The sequence below is a fragment of the Vidua macroura genome, chromosome 17, assembly GCF_024509145.1.
Source record: "Vidua macroura isolate BioBank_ID:100142 chromosome 17, ASM2450914v1, whole genome shotgun sequence".
Taxonomy (NCBI): Eukaryota; Metazoa; Chordata; class Aves; order Passeriformes; family Viduidae; genus Vidua; species Vidua macroura.
In genome coordinates this window covers 7854858-7874436 of record NC_071587.1, presented here as the reverse complement: position 1 = coordinate 7874436, position 19579 = coordinate 7854858, and the positions used below count along the sequence as shown (strand labels likewise).

Here is a 19579-nt window from a genome sequence, read left to right as displayed (position 1 = left end):
CGGGCGAGCGGGCGGGGGATCAGGCCACCCACAGCGAGCCGGGAGCGAGCCAGGGAGGAGGCAGAGCTGGGAGAACAGCGGGTCCGTGACCGGCAGTCAGGGTGAGGACGGGAAAAGGGAGCACTGGGAGAGCGCATGGCTCTGATCTGCACTCCCGGGCAGTGCGGGACAGGAGTGCCCATCCCTAGCGGCTGCTGCAGTTTGGGGGACAGTGGGATGGGCCACACTGCTCCCAGCACAGGGACCCCATGTCGGGCACAGCATGGGGCCGGGGCCGTGTGTTCCCAGCCGCGGCGGGCGATGGGCCCGGCCACGCTGCGTGGGAACCAGACGGCCCCTGGGCACGGCTGCGGCGCTCGCTTCCTCCCGCGCCCCCGGGGACCGTGTGAAGGAGGGGGCTGAGGTCAGCCGCGCTCACCGCCGGCCGCTCCGGAGACGCCAGCATGATGTAGGCGCTCAAATATTGTTTTCCACTGGGTAGGGGGGAAAAAAGGGAGAAAAGAGAGGCCCAGGGCTGAGTGGCAGTTCCCGATGATGAAGGGCGGTCCCCCTGCCCTGCCCGGGGCTGGGACACAGCCATGGCCCAGCAGCAGCCGTCTGCGGGCTGATAACAGAGCTGACGTGGCCGCGGTGCTCCCGGTCCCCGAGTGACGGCAGCGTTCCTCCGTGCCAGCACGGCCCCCGCAGAGACCCCCGAGACTGGCCAAACTGGAGTTCCCCTGGCCTTGGGGAGCTGGGGGGACTTTGACACAAATTTGGTCCTCACATCAGCACATCAGGTTGGACAGCCCCTGCCAACCCTGTGTCCATCTTGGGGCTGGCTGTGCCATGGGGTCTGGGTGTTGCTGCTCCTGGGGAGCTCCCTCCCCCAGCCTGGGGTTGGCAGGATGGGGGGCGCAAGCACAGCCCCCCACTTTGCCAGCATCACTCTGACCCCACTCCTGTGCTCAGAGGTGCTGACTCGGTGTCCCAGTGCTGTGTGGGAAGGGGCTAGTGGCCAGGTCTCATCCTGGGGCTGTGTGGGGACCCTGTCCACTCCAGTGTCCCCCAGTTGGGCCAGTTGGGGCATATCCCTGTGCCCAGCCCAGTGTGAACAGCGGTGACTCAGCTGGTGCCTCTTCACTGACAGCCACCCTGCATGATTCAGTTCAGAGGAATCCACTTTCCGGGTTGTTCCCATCAGAGCTGCAGCCCTTGGCACAGCCCATCTTTGGGGCTGCCCTGGTCTCGGAGTCTGCAGGGACTAGTTGGAATTCCAGCCAAGCACTGACACAGCCACAAGCAAGGGCAGAAAGGGGAGGGAGCCCTGTCCCCCCCACAGCAGAGCTTCCACGCTGTGCCACAACCCCTGGTGCCTCCCTGCAGTCTCTCTGGGGCAACACGGGTCCATTTGCAGGGCACCACACTGAGGCTGGTGCCACTTGTGCCACGTGTGACATCCTGTGAAAAAACGAACTTGGAGCGGTCCCAGGCCCAGGGAGGTGACAGTGAGGCTCCACTGGGGGATAACTTCTGCTGCAGCCCATCCCCCTGACCCCCAGGAACAAAGTTCCCTCGTACTACCATGGGATGGCGCTTCAGGGGCTCCTGGCCCCACACTGTGGCAGGACCTTGTCCCCAGCATCTCTCTGGGACACAGGACCTGGGTGTGGGTGCCCTGACCAAGGCCATGTCCCGTCCCCACATGGCCTCACCATTCAGTCAGTGATCACTGATGGAGGGACTGGTGGGGATGGAGGCTGGCCTTGGGCACATGTGTCCCCCACCGAGCACCTGAGCTGGGGCTGAGGGTCCCCAGCTTGCCCCTGCCCACTGCCCACCTCGAATGGGGCACAGAGACCACAGAGGCAGCGTTGGGGAATGTGCTTTATTAGGTGCTGGGTTGTCCCGGGGTGGGGAGTCCCTCACTCAAAGAAGAACATGCCGGGTGTCCGGTAGAGGCAGGGGGGCAGCCCCAGGTGGTAGCCATTACCCCCCTGCAGTGGGATCGTGGTCCCCGGCCCCCATGGCTCCTTCTGCTCACCTGCCCGTGGCCCCATGGCCCCGAAGGGTGGCTGGCAGGGGGTGGTGGAGGCCGGGGGGGCTGCAGCCAGGAGATGCTCCAGCGCTGTGCTGCAGGGCCGCTCCTTCACGCAGAAGCTGAGCGCCTGCACCCGGCACTGATAGCTGCTGCCCAGCGCCTCGGGGCCCGGCCGGCTGAAGGAGCCGAACACGGGCAGGTGGGGCTGCGTGCAGCCCTCTCCCTCCAGGAAGCAGGATGGGGGGGGCTTGCCCGTGCCCAGGAGGTTGCCAGGGAATGCAGGTGGCACCTGCCCGAATGGCTGACACGGCCCCAGCGCAGGGGCAGCCAGCTCCTTGCCCTCCCGCTGCTCTGGGGGGGTGTCTGGGGTGGCCGGTGAGTCCTGCGGGGGGTCCCTGTGCTGGGTGGGCAGCAGGGCAGGCAGCAGGGCAGGGTGCTGGTGCTGGGCCGGGCGCTCGCTGGGCAATGGGTACTGACCTGGCCGGGGCAGCTGCAGCGCCGCCGGGAGCCCCCCGAAGACAGTCTCCTTGGGCGGGCGGCTCTCGGGGGGCGTGAAGAACGGCCCCTTGGGCTGTGCCATGTCCGGCAGGTACAGGCAGGGCTGCCTGGCCTTGGGTGGCTGACGCCGGGCCCAGGGCTCGGTGCAGCCCGGCACACCAGCACCCTCAGAGAGAGCGGCAGGGCTCGGCAGGCGTCCTGTGGCCGACGGCGAGCTGTAGCCCCCCTCTGCCTTCCCCTCGTCCAGCAGCGGAGCAGCGGGCAGCCCTTGCCCCTGCTGCCTGGGGGTCTTCCCGCGCCCCTCGTCTCCCTCAGTGCCTGGTGCATCCCGAAGACCCTTCTTCCTGGTGAAGCGTCGGCGGCGCCGCAAGAAGCTGCCATTCTCAAACATGTTGTAGCAGTCGGGGTCGAGGGTCCAGTAGTTGCCCTTTCCCGGCTTCTTGTCGTCACGGGGCACCTTGACGAAGCACTCGTTGAGGGAGAGATTGTGGCGGATGCTGTTCTGCCAGCCCTGCTTGTTCTCGCGGTAGAAGGTGAAGCGGCCCATGATGTAGCGGTAGATGCCGCTGAGGGTGATGCGCTGCTCGGGCGCGCTCTGGATGGCCATGGTGATGAGGGCGATGTAGCTGTAGGGTGGCTTGGTGGCCTCAGCGCTGGGGAAGGCACCGCCGGCCGGCTCAGGAGCCGGTGGGCTGCGCAGCGCCGCGTCGCCGACGGGGAGGTCGGGCTGCATCCTCCCTGCCGGCCCCCGCCGCTCCAGCTCTGCCGCTGATCCCGCTCTGCCGCACGGCCCCAGCACGGCCCGTTAAAACCCGCCGGCCGGCGAGGGGGCGGCGGGCCCCTCCTCTGAGGGGCCGCCCAGGGCGGAGCAGGACTCTGCCGTCCAGCACTGGTCCCTGTGGACAGACAAACGGATGCGCCGCCAAGACCTGCGGCCAGCAGCCAGTGGCCCCGCGGTTGGCACGGCCGCGGCCTCCCCAGGGCAGAGGCGGGCGCAGCCCCCGGCTTCCACAGCCCCCTTTCCCACGGAAGGTTCCCACGACCTGGTTGTCATCCTTTCCTGCTCACGGTGAGCAGCCGGGCTCTGGCTGGGCCTGGAGTGAGGCTGAGTGAGGGATGTGGGCAGGACTGAGGTGCTGCCTGCCCTCAGATGCCCATCTGTCCTCTGCCCACTCCAGCGCTTCAGCCCCAGCCCCCAGCCTGGCCTTGTGCTGGATCCTGTGCCAGGTCCCTGCATTGTTCCCAAAACTCTGGGCACAGCACAGGCCCCAGGAGCCCCATCACACTGCTCATGAGTGCAAACTGAGACAGAGGTGGTGACTGCCTTTGGGACAGCCTTCTGCATTGCCAGGTCAGCAGAGCAGCTAACAGGCACCTCGCTGCTGCCTTCATTCCTGCCAAGGGGCTGGGACAAGGGGCAGGACAGGTCTGGAGCCAGTGCTGGGGCAGGGGGTTGTCTCACGCTGTGGCTGGGGCTGAGCTAGCTTTGCTCACATGAGGCTCTGTCTGGACTCAGCTTCCCCAGCCACCCGTGCTCTGCTCGGACCAGCACCAGCCCCTCACCCCAGAGCCAGCCCCCAACACCCATATGAAAATACAACCTTTATTTCTAAGGTTTGCAACGGCGAGTCCTGGCAGCACAAGGTGCAAGGACAGGGCCAGGTCTGCCCTGGATTGCTGAATAGGCACACAACAAACCCCACTGGCAGACTTCTGGGGAATAAATACAGCAATGACAGGGGCAGCAGCACCTGCCCACCCAGCTAACATCCGTCCTTGTCTGGTCCCGCACATTGAGCACTCTGCTTTGGGACATGCAGCTGGAATGGAGCCATGGGGCTCAGAGCCTCCCACTCTGAAACTTTATGGCAACTGGGGTCACCTCTCCCACCCAGTTCAGGGCTGGCAGAGCTGTTTGAGGACATGGAAAATGTGGCTGGAGGTGCCAGGGGCACAGGGCTGGGGGGAATTGCAGAGCAGCGTCGGCCTCAAGCGCTGGGCATGATGGAAGAGCTCCCGAGCAAACACCGGCTCCACCTGTGGAGGCACAGAACGACAGAGGATGGGCACAGGTCCGTGTCCCTGCCTTGCAATGGTCCCTGTGCCTGGCTACTCACGTGAGCCATGATGAGCTTCTGGAAGGGATGCCCAGCTCTGGTGGGGTATTCCTCCCCGAAGCACAGGTAGATCTGGTACTGAGGCAGGAGCTGCCCGTTGCTCAGGTACTCCCGCACCTCTGCAAGACACCAAGCCTGTCAGGGGACATGGGGTCCTCATAGCCCCCATCAGCCACACCAGAGCAGGACCTGCCCCTCTTCCCGAGGGGAGCAGGGAACTTACGCTGTATGTACTGCTGTGTGTCCAGCAGCTTGTAAGTCTTCTCCCTCTCCAGCTTGTTGGGCCAGTTCTTGTGCGGGGCCAGTGGCCCATTCCAGTACACCCTGCCCTGGCACTGGCGCTTCATGAAGACCCCCTCAGGTGCTACCCACAGCAACACCCCGCGCTCCAGATGGGGCAAGAGCCGCTCCAGCACGTTGGTCATGCAGGCCACGCGGCCGTGGCTGCTGAGCACCTGCGGTGGGGGGAATTTTATCTGCTCCATGCAGGAGGGGCCATAGAGGTGCTCGCTGTCGGCCGGCACGGTGCTGGTGGTGATGCGGCAGCCCTCGGCCGTGCGGGTGGTCACCTCCTTCACCAGCACGTCGCAGTAGTACAGGCGGATGTGGAGCCAGCAGTCTGGGGCAAAGGGAGGGTCAGTTCATGGGCAATCTGGGCTGGTGGGGCCACCCAGGGCATTGCCTGCAACATGGCTCTTACCTGAACTGTTGACATCCTCCACAGGGAGGTAGGACTGGGGTCTGGGCAGAAGCTGGCCATGGGTTGGGCTCCAGCCATAGAAGACTCCCTTCACAAGGCACCCTGGACCAGGGCAGAGATGAGGTGGTAAAGGGACATGGACAGTTACCCCAAGGGCTCCCAGGCACTCTCCTGGCCCAAGCCCCTGGGCCCACACTTCCCACTGTGTTTGCTCATTATTGGGCCTCATCATATCCCCTAAGTGTATGGCTTTGCTGGGGTAGGGTGGGAATCCTCAGCACCTACCTCAATCCCCACAGGTGTTGCCTGCACGAGCGACAGGAGAGCAGGATCCTGGCAGAAGTGTGCACTCCCTGCCCCCACCCCATCCCACCAAGAGGGACCCTCCTCACCTCGCTCAGTTGGGTGGCCAGAGACCCAGGGCTGTGGAGACACGTGGACACTCTCCAGCATGTCCTTCTGGCTTTCCTCCTTCTTTGGACTCCCTGCAGTGCTGCCCTGGGGGTAGGAGTAGCTTTGGTGAGGGCTGAGCTGGCAGTGGGGGATCCTGAGCCAGCTCCTTCCTTTACTGTGGACCCCAAAAGCCAGCAGATCCCCTGCCTGGCAGTGCATGGCACAGGGGACCCTCTTTGATGCCCCATGGGACAAATGCAGGCAGTGTGCAAGCAGGGCAGCAGCTGATGGGTGAGGGGGGGATTTGAGGGTCCCACCTTCTCCCCTGCCTGGATGGCACAGGGCAGGCTCACCTGCTGGTCCTTACTGCCTGGGGACTGTGTGTCACTGTCCTCTGCAGAGAGCAAGAAAGAACGGGTGAACCCCTGGCAAACGGCAGGAACAGCCCCAGGGAAGACAGCTGGCTGTCCAGGACACCCAGAGAGGAAAAGGAGCGGGGAGGAAGGGTAATGTCTGTGGGGCACGGGGCTTGTACAGGCATGGTTCAGGTATCAACCCCACATCTGGCACAGGAGGAGGGATGGCAGGAACGTACCTGCATCACCGGCTCTGTCAGTCACGATCTGGTACACCTTGTAAGGCTCGGAGATGTCCAGCTGGCTCCGCTCGGGCACCTCCTGGAAGTCGGTGCTCTTGTTGAGGGCGCAGCGCAGCCGCGTTTTCCAGGTGGAGGGGTCGGCCTTGTCCGTCCCTTCGTGGTACTTCCCCTTGTAGATGGCCCAAGCCTGAGGGACAGAGGGTGCCCTGTTCTGTGGGGGTTGCCACAACCTGACCCCCGGCTCGGCTGTCCAAGGGGGTCCACCAGGGTGGGGAGTGGGGAGGCGGGGCTGTGTGTCCTGGGGGACTGCGGGGAGCTGGGTGGTGCGGGGTGGCAGGGGAGCACACCGGGAGCTCCGGGAGTGTGCACGGAGCTGGGCCGTGTGTGCCAGGGGTGTGCATGGAGCCAAGTCCTAGCGCTGCGCACAGAGCCAGGTAATGGAGAGCCCTGGGGGTGCCCACGGAGCTCGGCTGCACAGAGCTGGGTGAGGGATTGCGGGGTGCGCACGGAGCTGGGCAGTGGGGAGCCCCGGGCAATGGGGAGCCCCGGGAGTGCACCCGGAGCCCGGGGGCCGTTCCCAGGGCCGGGTGGGGACGGCGGGGAGCCCGGGGTACCTTGAAGAGCGCAGCATCCTCCTGCTGCCGGTAGTCCTGCTTGGCAGCGTGCTTCCAGGGGATGCGGAAGAGCGTTCGGTGCCGGTTCTCCCAGCGCAGCCCCGGGTACCGGCCGCTGTCGATCTGCGCGATCAGCCACTCCTTCAGCCGCATGGGCGCCCCCGGCTCCGCCATCGCGGCCCGGCGGCGAAACCGAAAGCGGCTCCGGCTTTCACTTTCCCTTTCTTGGCGCACGCCGCATGTTCTGGCTGCCCCAAGGCGAGGGGAGATGTTCTTAAATTTTTTTCTCTGCTCCACTTTTCCCCACGCAGCAGCGTCAGACATCCGTGTTCAGGAAAAAGTGATGTCGTAATTGACGGTTACAGCAATGGGAAGAGCTGGAGCTGGTGCCTCCGGGAGGGACCCCCGACAAAGGCATCCCCCAGGTTTCAGACAATGTGTGCACCCATGTACGCCAGTGGTGTTTCAGCCTCTTCCCGTTGCTTACTGACTCCTGCAGAGGCTCTGGGTGATTGACCCCCATCCCGGGAAGTGCCCTTTGTTAGGCAAAGGGTGGGCGCCCATTCCCGGCTCTTGCCCGGGGCTCCAGCCTTTTCCTGCCGTGCAGAACACAATGCGCAGCTCGCACTGGTAATTTACATACCGAGATACCTGCACTAGGTGTGTTTCTCAACAGTCACCCTGCACTCGCGGGAGAGGGGCAGGCACATTGCATTCCCGGGAGAGGGGAAAAGGCACCAGAAGGCACACGGAACTTTTCTGCACCCCTCCCAAATGCTTCCTCTAAAACTGTCAGGTCTCCCACATGCTCCCCGAAGGGGACAAGGGACCCTACTCCCTTTACTTCCTGCACTAGACACCCAGCCAGACACGTCCCAGCTCCAGGGGCTGCGTCCTCCCATGGGACCAGCTGCTCACTCCTTGGGTATGGGGAGCTGCAAGGAGCTGCGGGAAGAGCACGGGGTTTCCAGGGTGGTGTGAACAGTCACATGTCCCCATCTCTCCAATCTCTCCTCTCCTCTAATGCTAACATCTGCCTTGTGGGGCTCTGGATGCTGAGTCGAACGGGAAACGGGTGGATGAGCTGTGCCAAGGGCTGCCGGGACCGGGGTGGGACACATCCTGCACCAGCTCCCCATTGGCCCCCAGCAGGGCACGGGCTGCGTCACTGGGCCGCCCTGAGGTGACACCAGTGTTGGTTCCTTTATCACTGCTGCAGAGTTTCATGTCGCTGTGCAGGGAAACCCTGCTCCTCTGCCCAGCTGCTGCCCCCCAAGTCTTCTTTTGCAGTCACCCAGGTCTACTTTCTTGCTCTGAGTCAGAGAAAGTCACCTCTGGCCGAGAGGAGAAGCAAAGTTCCTGAGAGCTACTGGGGCTGCAAAGTCTCCAAATGAATAATCAGTGGCAGAGAGCCCAGTCCTGGGCTTTCCCAGAGGATGTGAAGACAGGGCACAGCCACGTGGCACAGAGGGCACATGGGGCCACACGGGGTGTATGAGCGAGCCCCACTGGCACGAGTTTTCTCTCCTTTTTGAGCCTGCCCGCGACCCCTTTGTTGCAAAGTGAAGCCCAGGCAACACCTGTGCCCTCCATCTGGGTGAGCTGTAGGGCCACGTTTTGGGAAAAGGGCCTGGGAACTGACCGACAGAGAATCCACATCTCCCCTTTCTGCCTTGGGAAGCAGTGCTATGGCAAGGAGTCACTGCACATCCTCCCAGTGGCTTCACTGATTACATCCAAGGCTGGGCGATAATCGCAGCCGCCGGCTCGTTTGTCAGCCCCAGCCCGCCGGGATCAGTTTTATCGGCCGGCCGGGGATTTCATGTGCTGTGGCAGCCGCCTGGTGACGCAGGACCCGGGGGATCTAATTACCCGGGCATCAGCGAGGACGCTCAGGAGCCAGATTCCCCACCGTATTCCTCACCGAGCTTCTCCCTTCCCGGGGAAGGTGAAGCTGCTTAACCCTTAAACTTTTCATGCCAAAATGAGTTTCAAAAGGCAGTCAAACATTAACTCATAGCTAACCCTGCCCTTGCCCGGGTTTTTCCAAGCTGTGTAAACCAGATCTGCCAAAATAAATACATTCTGCTGTGCTGTGGAGCTGAGCTGGAGCTCCCTGTGTGGTTTACAGTGGGAACAGGGGAATCTCTGGGTGTAAACACCTTGGCATAAGGTGTCCCAGTGTGAGAGGGTGCATCTGTGCATGGGGCACACAACCAGCCCAGACATGTGATCCCGGGCTGCAGGGCTTCCACCCTGCTGGGTGCTGAGGAGGCCAAAGGCTGCTGGAGAGCCTGGCCTGAGGCCAAGGGCATGGGCAGAGGAGCCTGGAAGGAACTGGAAGCAGAGTGGGTTCCCATGGCAGATGGTGCAGGAGCAGTGAAGGATGATGCACCCCTGGTTATTCAGTTTGCTCAGTAGTAGGGTGGAACTCCCAGTCTGCCTGGGTCACCCCAAGGCAGCACCCAGCTCAGCAGCAGATGCTGGCAGCAGGAAGGAACCCTGGTCTTGAAACTTTGTCTCCTGGGGGATCCCTTCCCCCTAGAATAGAGGGGGCAGGGATGAGAGGGACCCCAGAAACATGCTCTGAGTCCCAACAGGGACAATGCTGATTACCCAACTGGACATCCTCAGAATTTCTCCCACCTGGGACTCTGCTCCAGGAAAAGGTTTAAATGGGACAGGTCTGGAGCTTGTGATGGTGCCAGACTCCCAACAGCTGGAGGAACCACCAGACTCCTGCACCTTGTGTTCCTGGATCCAGTGAGTGCAGAGGCTCCAGGTGAGCTCCCACCTGCTGCTCCCATCCTCTCCTGGAGCACAGCTTGTCCCCAGAGAGCCCCTGCCCTTGCACTCACATTTCTGGCCTCCCTTGTCACCTTGCCACAAGGCAGCAGAGTGAGCCCTGTCCGGGCATGCCAGTGTCCCCAGCCCACTCCAGAGAGTGGCCAGCAGCAGCTCCAGACTTGGTCCCATGCTGGGACCTTCCCCCTTGGCATCCCCGTTTCAACCTGGCCATCACAGGAGAGTCAGACCACAGAGAAGGGTATTTATTACTGGGAAACATATAAAGTCTTTAAGCAAAATGGCTTAAGGCTCTGCTCTAGTGAGGTCTGGCCAGGTTAAATGCTTGGTTCCCACCTGTTACAGATTGCGCCCTGGGATAGGTGGGAATGGGGTGCAATGGATTCCTAAAGCTACAGTGCTTGCTCAGGGCTTGTGCTTGGCCAGTCTGGAGCTGGACCCTTGCCTGGAAGCCTGTGTGGTGGCATTACCTGCTGGCACACTGTTGTGTCCCTGCTCTTCAGCCACCTGGATGCTGGAAGCTTGTGCTGCTGGTGGGAAAACCGCTCTGAGGGGAGCACCGGCTCTCCTGTGCACCCTGAGGCCATGCAGCGGGTACCCAAGTGCTAAAACTGCTGCTGACAACACCTGGGTACTGGCCTGTGGCAGAAGAGACCCCCTCTGTGTTCTGCCCCAAGCAGGAGCCTGCAGTGACCCAGGGACAGAGATCTGTGTCCCCAGCACAGTGGATGTGAAGAAGATGAGCCCAGCATGTGCTGCAAAGCCCAACAGTGTCCATGAAACCTGCCCAGAGAGCGGGTGGCACGTTCCCACCCTAGAAGAGAAGAAGGAGCTGGGCTTTGTGCAGGTTCCTGCCCAATGCTCCCTGTCCCACTGTATTGCATCTCCTTCATCTCTCCCAGGCTGTTGGGTGATGCTCACTGCTCTCCCTTGGCTTGGGTCACTTCAGACAAGCCGGGATGCAGGAGAACGTCCTCTTCACCCGCAGCAGGAAGGGACTTGTGCTCCTCATGTCTCTGGCTCTTGGGACCAGTCCTTGCACAGCTCCCTCTGTTCTGGACGTTCCTTCTCTCCCTACTGGCAGCAAGGCCTTTATTTCTTCCTCGTCATTGAAAGGAGACAGCCCATACTTCTGCTTCAGGTGCCTGCGGACCTGGGGAAGGAGCGAAAAGTAAAATATAGTGCTGGTTTACAAGGGTAGGTCCAAGCCTACCAGCAAGGGGAGCAGGGAAGAAACTGAATCCCATCAGGACTTGTCCTTGCTCTGAGACCCATGGCAGGCTCAGCCATGGGGCAGGGCACAGGTGGCAGAGGCTTGTCCCACCTTGCGGGCTGCGCTGCCGCTGAACTCCGACAGCTGCTGCCTGAAGCCGGGGTTGGGGTTGGCGACGGGCCGGATGGTTCGGATGGCATCCAGCACCTCCTGGCAGCTCAGCTCCGTGACAACCATGACGTAGGCAACGACCACGGTGGTACTGCGGGAGATGCCAGCAAGGCTGGCAAGGGAAAGTGCAGAAGGGCTGGCATTAGTGGCACACCCTGACCCTATGCTTGCCTCTTCCTCTACCCCTGTGCCTCGGATATTTCAGTTCTTCTTCTCCAAGGACTTGCTCTCCCAGTGGCCTGAGACCTTCCAAGGTCCTGGACATCCGTGCCTATAAATACCCACTCCTCTACAGGGAATGGGAGCAGCAGGCACTGCCTGGCTGCCTGCCCCAAACCCTGCTCATCCCGCACACTCAGCTGCAGCAAAAAGCTGCCCCGGCTCCAGGACTGCCTGGATCCCGCTGGGTTTGAGTCACAAGCCACATCCAAGGGTGGATCCTGGGTGGGTCCATTGGCACACAGCCCTCTGGCACAGGCTGGCTTTGATCAGGGGTTGCAGCTAAAGTGAGGGGCTGGGGAGTGTATCTGCTGAGCTGGGGGAACACAGCAGCAGGCACAGGGGAAGAAGCATTACCAGTGGACGAGGCAGTTCCCTCCATGCAGGCGACACTGATGGATAAAACTGATGCATTCCTTGAAGTGCCTCTTGCTAGCAAGAAAAATAAACCAGACAGAATAAGAACTTCAGGGGTGGAACAGCATTTTTAGCTGCAGGCAGAACAGCCCTGTATGTTTGAGTTGTTTTAGGGGATCTGCCAGCCACTGCTGAGACCTGAACAGCTCAGTGCTGTTTATTCCCAAGGAAAGGTAGATTTTCCAGCTCATTCTGTGCTGGGGACACAGAAGGGGACACTGTGCTGGGGATGCACAGGGCTGCCCTGTGACTTGTGTGACTCATGCTGGGGCAATGGGACGCTTGCTTGCTGCTTGAATCTCCAGCCATGCCTGTGCCCTTGGCTGGCTCCATACCCTTTATGTGCTCTCCCCTCTCCAGACACTTCTTGGGGTGACGCTTGCTGCCCCTCTCCACGGGTGCTGTGGAGTGGCTGCCCCTCACCTCACCCCAGGGCTCATACCCTCACAGCAGTCACTGAACTGGGATGCTGTTGGGGTCCAGGGGTGGTGCCCTGCACTGTGGCATCACATCTCCAGCCTGTAGGTCGTTGTGCTTGAGGAGCTGGAGGGAGTTGGAGCACATGGAGGGCTTGAGAAGCTGTGAGCCCTCATCTCTGGTCACCCTCCCACCTCCCTGCACATCCCCACCACGCCCAGGGTACTCACATGTTGGCTTCAGGGGTGTCAGGCAGGGGGATGCGGAGGTAGGTAATGTCCTGGAAGACAGAATAGGAAGAGGAGAAGCTCAGGCACTGCAGCCAGGCTGTCATACACGGTCAGAGCAGGGCTGGTAGCGCCTTTGCTCCTTACCCAGAGCTGCCTACAAAGTTTTGCTTCCCCCACACAGCATCCCCCCTGCATGGGGATGGGGCCACACTCTCCCTGGGGTGAAGGGCAGAGCAAGGGGACACCAGCAGCTCGTGGGAGAGGATGGGAAACAAGAGGAGCCTGGAGAGCTGGAAATTGTTTCCCGTCAGTGTTCAAGGTCGGGTTATAGTCACATGACAGCCCATTTCCCATGCCGGGGGGCCGCCCAGCCCCTCTGGGATCAGTGACCAGGGAGAGGTGTACGTGCCATGGGATTCTCAAAGGGGGAAGGAAGATGCAGCATGGAAGGAGCTGCAGGAATCTACATGGTGACATCTGGTGCAGGACCCCTACCTTCAGCAAGGGCTGGGGGGATTCATGGATCGAAACAATGTGAGTGATCTTGTTCCTGCTTAGCTGCTCCAGGTCTTTGGCATCTGAAGGATAAAACTAGACATCAACATGTATTTATTTCCTACCCTTCTCTTCCCACAGTGCTCCCACCCTGCTTCTACAGCCAGCCAGCACACAGAGCCTTGCTCCAGCAGATTGACTGCATCCCACCCCCACATGCAGCAATGCAGACATGGGCAAACATGGAAACCTGGAATGCCAATCCCATGATCCCAAACCAGAGGCCTCTCCCTGATCCCTTCTCCTTGCTGCTCATGCTGGTTGAAACATTCACATCTGCACAGAAACACTCTGGGTCAGCAGGTAGTGTCCCTCCTGCCTGTACTTGTCCCCACTTTGGGAGGAGACATGCCCTGCCCACATCTCGATCAGTCACACACAGAGCACTGGGACTTGCTGCAGCCTGAGAGAACTGCTTTATCTTATGAACTATGGAAGTGGAGCTGCAGCAATTTATATCAACTCTGATTTTCTGTAGAAAACACCTGAGCAGTGACTTGCTGCTCTCTGGTCTGTTTTCTCTGCAGCTGTGTGGACAGAAATGGGGTGTCCTTGGCTGTTTGGGGCAATGCCCTGCCTCTCACCAATGCTTCAACATTCTGGATGTGATCCTGGCCTCTGGTCCAGCACAGCAGCTGTTGCACAGGGAGGGGAGCGTGCTTGTCTTGCTGAGCAGCTTCCAAGTGTCTCCCTTTCATGCCACAACCAGCAGATGCAGCAAGTGTGGCCAGAGAGGAGGGGAAACATTTCCCCATCTCATTCTTTTGGGTTTCTAAACTTTCACGTGGTGTAAAACCTTGGCTCAGGAATCCAGCCCGGGAAGTGCTAACGGCATGATGTGAATTTTAATAGGAGTGAGTCTCAAGGGAGGTGCTCTTCAGGGAAGCTGCACTCTGTGTGGGGAGGGAGATGGGACTCACACCTGCCATCTTCCCATCTGCCTCAGCAGGCAGTGACAGCAAGTGGTGACACTGGAATCAAGGCTTACTGAGGCTGGAAAAGCTTCCAGTTGGAGGAGATGCCTCTGTGAGCTTAATGTTGCAGGCCTAGAATCTTGTCACCCTGGAGTGCTTGGCAGAGCGATGAGGAGTGCTTGGATGGCATCAGACCCAGGCCCCAGAGCAGAGGCTGTTTACAGGAACCCCCCTGATGAACCTGGCAGCTGGGTGCCCTTGTCCCTCTGCTCCCAGCAAGCCACAGCCCCCCACCCCAACGTGAAGTGCTCCATGGGGCAAAGGGAGAACAGGGCTGCCACTCCAGTGACATTTCCTTAGCAATTCACACCAGTGGTTTTAAACTTGTGCAGTGCTTTCAACAGGAATCAAGCTGGCAAAGGAGCCAATCAGGGAGGTAGGAGTACTCATAAATGCTCGTTTGTCATGGCAGACACCAACACTTGGTCAGTAACTGTCCCCTGACAATGAAAATTCCTTAAAATTGTGACTTGGTGTGAGAAGGGGTAACTCTGCCTCTGGGAAGTTGCCTCCTGAGGGTGGGCAGCCCCCTCTGGCCTCTTCTACAGCTGCAAAACTGGGGAAGTGCTGACAACTGAAGTGCCCCAGTCCCGCTCCCTTGCACCCGTGTGGCACCACCAGCTCCTCTGCTCCTGGCACGGGATCCATATTCCCTCCTTGGCTCCTTTCCCCATGCATCTCAAGAGCTCAGGGCAGCTGTTAAATAAAGAAAGCATGCAAAGGCAGGGGTCTCTGCCTTGCCTTTCCCACAGTGTCTTCACTCCCACTACTGCCAACCCAAACTGGGTGACAGCAGAGCAGGCCATGGGTGCAGGCAGAGCAGCGGGCACAGGCAGGATGTTGGGTGCAGGCAGGATGTCAGGCAGCATTTGCAGGCAGGGAGACACCAGCTCAAGCAAGCCCCACTCCCCAGCTGAAGAACATCTCTGCAGCAGCTGGGTTCCACTTACCAACGAAGTTCCCAAGGTAGAGGCCAGGAAGGATCTGTGGGACACAAGGGGAAGTGTCAGTGTGAGCAGTGACCCTGTGCTGTGGTACCCACTGTGCTGGGACCCACGCTGGGAAGCACTGACCTTGGTTGGAGGGAACACAGTTTTGGCATTGACATGACCATCGCCAGCCCCAGGGCAGGAACGGTGCCAGGGCAGCTGGACCTGTGCATTCCCAGGGCTGCCACTGCCCTGGCATCCAGGATGTGGGGCTGGATGTAGCCCTGGCACCTGAAAACACCTGGCACTGCACTCTCGTGGGCACTGGGAGCCAGACACAGCTTTTTTATTGCTCCTCTTGTTTATCATCAATTAGTCCTCCATTGGGGTTTATTACCTGAGCTCAGCAAGTTGCATATACCTTTGTACAGCCTTGGACTATACCCATGACCTGTGGAAGTCCTGCTGCTCGAGGGATGGGAAAGCAACAGGCATGGAGAAGCTTGTAGGGGGTGTAGCTGTCCCCCTCCCAGCCCTGAGCTCCACTCCCCTCACTCTGCACTGCAGGAAGCCCATTTCTCACAGCTCAGGCACAGATTACTCTGGACACCATACTTTCAGCTCATTTCCCCTGGGAAATTCCACTTCTCATGATGAAAAGATAATTACTTGACAAGGCCTCTTAACAGCACTGCAGATGCAGAAGCAGGACACCTTGCAAACCTTGTCAGCCAGAGCTATTTTATATTCTCCCTCACTCCCAGACTGGGCAGTGAGTTCAATCCTGTATCGAGCCAGTTCTCCACTAGTTTCTCCCTGCAGCAATATTTGGTGCCCAGGGCCGGTGGAGGTGATTTTTACCAGCACAGCTGGACTCACGCTTGTCTCACTGCTCACATTTGGAAACAGTTTTCTCGATTGAACAGCTTAAAGAAGGGGGCTTTTCCTGTGATTCCTGCGATTTTAGATCAATTTCCTATCGACAGGGTGCCTTTAACTCGCAGCTGCGGCACTGAGAGGAGCGGGTAGGAGAGCGCCAGTTAGCAAGGGCAGCTCCCAAGGGCAGGACACTGAACCATGAATAAACAGCATGTGCCTGTCCCCAGCACCCTGCTGACCCGCTCCTCAGAGGAGAAAACGGGGCAGCACATAAATAAAATAGTGCCCATCCCCTCTGCCCCGTGATGCCGAGCCCCATGCACAGCTCAGCCCCGCTGAGCAGGGGGTGTGGGACCACCAGGCTCGGGGTCAGACAGGGCTCACAGCGTGTGCTTGTTGCTGGTGCCTTAGGATTAAAGGCATTGGGAAAAGTTCCCCCCTTCCTTGAAGGAACTCACTGTGACCCCTTCCCTCCACTCCCCCCGGGCAGCTGTCAGCTGTCCCAGCGCAGTGTCCCAGCGCAGTGTCCCTGCCTGTTTCACCTCCGGTGTTGCTCTGCCAGCAGACAAACAAACAAAGAGCCGAGCCCGGTGCCGGCAGGTGAAACGGCGCTTGGCACGGCAGAGGCAGCCGCCAGGTAAGGGTCTCCCCCCTCCAGCACCGGACGAGCCGCCCGGGCATGGCCGAACTGCAGAGCAGCCGCCCCTGCGCTCCCCGTTACCTGGCTCATGCCGTTCCCCATGGCCGACGGCGGGCGCCGGGGGTGGGGACGGAGCGCGGGTGTCCTTGTCCCCAATGCTGCCGTCCTCCCCGTCCCCGGGCGCAGCTGCCGTCCCCGCTGCCTGGTCGGGCTCCCGTCATGAAGAGCTTGGCTCCCCCGGGATCGCTGCTCGTTCCCAGCGCGGCGAGGCCGGGCCGGTGGCTGTGCCGGGGCAGAGGGGACCGCGGCCGCCGTCCTCCGCGGTTCCTGCCGAGGCCCTTCCCCGGCTGCTCCGGCGCTGCCGCGCACCGGCTGCTGCCTGGCCGGGAGCAGACAAAGGAGGAGAGACTCCCCCCCTGCGCCGTGGCGTGGGAGCACGGGGCCGCGCTGGCTGCTGCCTGTCGCCGCTGCCCGCGGCCGCACAAGGCTGCACTGTTGGGAGAAGAACAAAACCTTTGTCCTACTCCATCAAGGAAGGTCTGTGCGGCCACGCGGTGAAGCGCCCGGCAGGATGCCCACCCCTGCCCACGCCATGCCCACCCCTGCATGCACCATACCTATCCCGGCCCTGCCCGCAGCGTGTCCAGCCCTGCTCGCACTGTGCCCACCCCTGCCTGCACCACACTCCTCCCTGCCCTGCCCGCTCCGAGCCCACCCCTGCCCGTGCCCACCTGCAGCCAGGTGCCGCAGGATCCCTACCCTGCCCGGGAGGCTGCAGGAGTGTCCTGGGGACTTCGCAGGGCCGCAGGAGGGGCAGTGCCAGCGAGGAGCAGGGCTGAGGGTTCCCCAGCACTGCCTGTCGCCGCCAGCCCGCAGCGAGGCTCAGGCCGGGGGTCGCGGGGCCGGGACAGGCCGGGGGATCAGGCCGGGGTGGCGGTGTGGGGGGTGCGGGTGCCGAGAGCGCCCCCTGGCGCGCAGCCGCGCGGTTGCCGTGGGGACGGGCGCGGGCTCCGGCGCCCTCAGAGGCGGGCGGGGGTCGGGGGTCGCGGCCTAGCTCAAAGCGGGGCCCGGAGCGTTCCCGGTGGGCTCCCGGCTCTGTATCCCAACTCCTGCATATCCCCGGGGCAATACGTTAAGCCCCATATGCTCTGTGTGCAGTGAGGGCAAGGATAGCCCCCCCTCCCCAAGCTTCCCACCGTGTATGGGGAGTATGGCTGGTATCTGTGGGCAGGTTTAGATGCTACAGGCGTAATAGAATTAATTAGGTTGGAAAAGACTTCTGAGATCGTGGAGTCCAACCTATGACTGAACATCACCTTGTCAACCAGACCTGGGCACTGGGTGCTACTCCAGTCTTTCCTTAAACACCTCCAGGGACGGTGATTCCAGCATCTCCCGGGGCAGCCCATTCCAATGTATAAACACCTACAGCCCAGTCCTCTCCTGGGCAATGTCTCCTGCAGCACAGTGGCTGAGCAGGATGTGATCCCACTGGGAGCCTTAGTCCCACCAGACATGGCATTTGAGCAGCCTGGTCTAGTGGAAGGTGTGCTTGCCTGTGGAAACGGGGTGGAATAGGATGAGCTTTTAAGGTTCCTCCCAACCCAAACCAGTCTGTGACTCTATGGAGGGAGGTCGAGGGTGGTTTGTAGCACTGGGTTGACCAGCAGTGGTTCAGGAGTGCTGTGGCTGAGCTGCTGCAGGGTCACTGTGGGCAGCTGCCTGCCCTGGAGAGGGGGATGCTGGCTGCACAGGAAAGCTACAGCAGGAATGGTGGAACATGGGCTGTAAGACTTGCTCTGTCCTAGCCCCCAGTGTTCATGCAGAGAGACAGAAAATTGAAATGGATCCTCTTCCTCCACAAAGAAAAAGCAGTTATCAGTGGTATCCATATTTATTTATTTTTCCTCTCAGAATATGTGGTGCAGTTGATCCCCAGAAGCTTCTCAAGGGCAATTAAAGCAAGTCATACTGTGGGAGCATTTGTTGTGCTGAATCTTGTATTTCTCTTTCTACCCAGCTGAGTCAGAACAGCTGCTTAGCAAAAGATCTGAAGAGGTTTCAGAAGCAAGTAAGAAAGGGAAGTGGGAAAGCCTGAGGCAAGAAAACGTGCCTTTATTCTGAAGACCCTCAAAATGCCTTCAGAGTACTATTTGTTTGTGGAAGAATTTTGCAAGAACCCTGGCATCATTTGGGTTATGATACTGGTAAGTGTGTGCTCTCCCAAGGAAAGTGAGAGATGAATGGATGCCTTCGTTCTTTCGGAGGGAGAGGAAAATATGCAGGAAACCCGCAGGAAGAATTGGGCAGAGCAAGGTAACATGGAGCAGCAGTGCTCCCGGCCAGGTTTCTGATCAACATGTACCGCCAAAACACTGCTTCTTGTGTAAGAGTTTATTTCAGCAGCCAAAAGTCAGCTCAGTTTATTTGTAGAACCAAAGTTAACTCAGTGGTGAAGGTATAAAGTGCAGAGCTCTGTGTGGAGGAACAGACTGTGCTCCCAGGGGTTCTGACTGTGGGGTTCTGGCTGAGTTCATGCTCTGAACTCTTTCAGTTCAGCTGCAGGTGTGCAAGAAGGTGGCAGTGTGTGCAGGACAGGTAGCTAATTTGGCTTCTGATTAACAAGCATTAGGGCAGCCCCCAAAGATGGAGCTGTGAAAACATCTGTTTGGATTTAGGGAAATCCCATTGTGTTAGATGTCAAGTCTGGTGTACACTTACTGGGTGGAATTCCATCCTGAGAGATGAAGAGATTACGGGAGGCTCCATTATCACAGACACCCAGAATGCTTTGGTTTGGGTTACAGGGGATCTTAAAGTTCATGTCTTTCTATCCCCATGGGCAGAGACAACATCCACTAGACCAGGTTGCTCAAACCCCAGTCCAATCTGGCCTTGAACGCTCCCAGGAAGGGATATCCATTACCAGTCTGGAGCACAAGCTGGGTGGATTTGGTTGGCGTGAACTTCTCTCTGCCCTGCAGGTAGAGAAGGGCAACCTTATGCTCTAAGTCATGTTTGTCCCCCCAAACCTGGAGCTGTGCTGAACACCACAGCTTCCACTTCAGCCAGTGATCTGGGGATTAAGGAAAAATTGTGTTTCCTTTAGAAATTCTGATAATATAATGTGACACTGAGAAATGCCTTGCCCATGCCAGAGGATTCAAGCCTTTTAACGGCCTAAGTGTCG

At 59.8% G+C, this 19579-nt stretch overlaps 2 protein-coding genes across 2 annotated transcripts; both read right to left on the bottom strand.

Annotated features, from left to right (window-relative positions):
- Positions 1 to 1861: 1861 nt before the first annotated feature.
- On the bottom strand, positions 1862 to 3270 carry FOXS1 (forkhead box S1). Its single transcript, XM_053992624.1, has one exon. The coding sequence runs from the start codon at positions 3249 to 3251 to the stop codon at positions 1905 to 1907; it is 1347 nt and encodes a 448-aa protein (XP_053848599.1). The 5' UTR covers positions 3252 to 3270; the 3' UTR covers positions 1862 to 1904.
- Positions 3271 to 4107: 837 nt separating this feature from the next.
- DUSP15 (dual specificity phosphatase 15) lies at positions 4108 to 17342 on the bottom strand. The gene is made up of 16 exons (XM_053993330.1): positions 17121 to 17342; positions 16471 to 16881; positions 14892 to 14925; positions 12908 to 12990; positions 12413 to 12462; positions 11706 to 11780; positions 11070 to 11241; positions 10690 to 10898; positions 6941 to 7241; positions 6324 to 6513; positions 6082 to 6122; positions 5728 to 5833; positions 5336 to 5437; positions 4859 to 5254; positions 4636 to 4754; positions 4108 to 4555 (listed from the first exon to the last, which is right to left on the bottom strand). Exons 2-16 carry the CDS (start codon positions 16489 to 16491, stop codon positions 4415 to 4417), a joined length of 2040 nt encoding a protein of 679 aa, XP_053849305.1. The 5' UTR covers positions 16492 to 16881; positions 17121 to 17342; the 3' UTR covers positions 4108 to 4414.
- Between the last annotated feature and the right edge of the window lie 2237 nt (positions 17343 to 19579).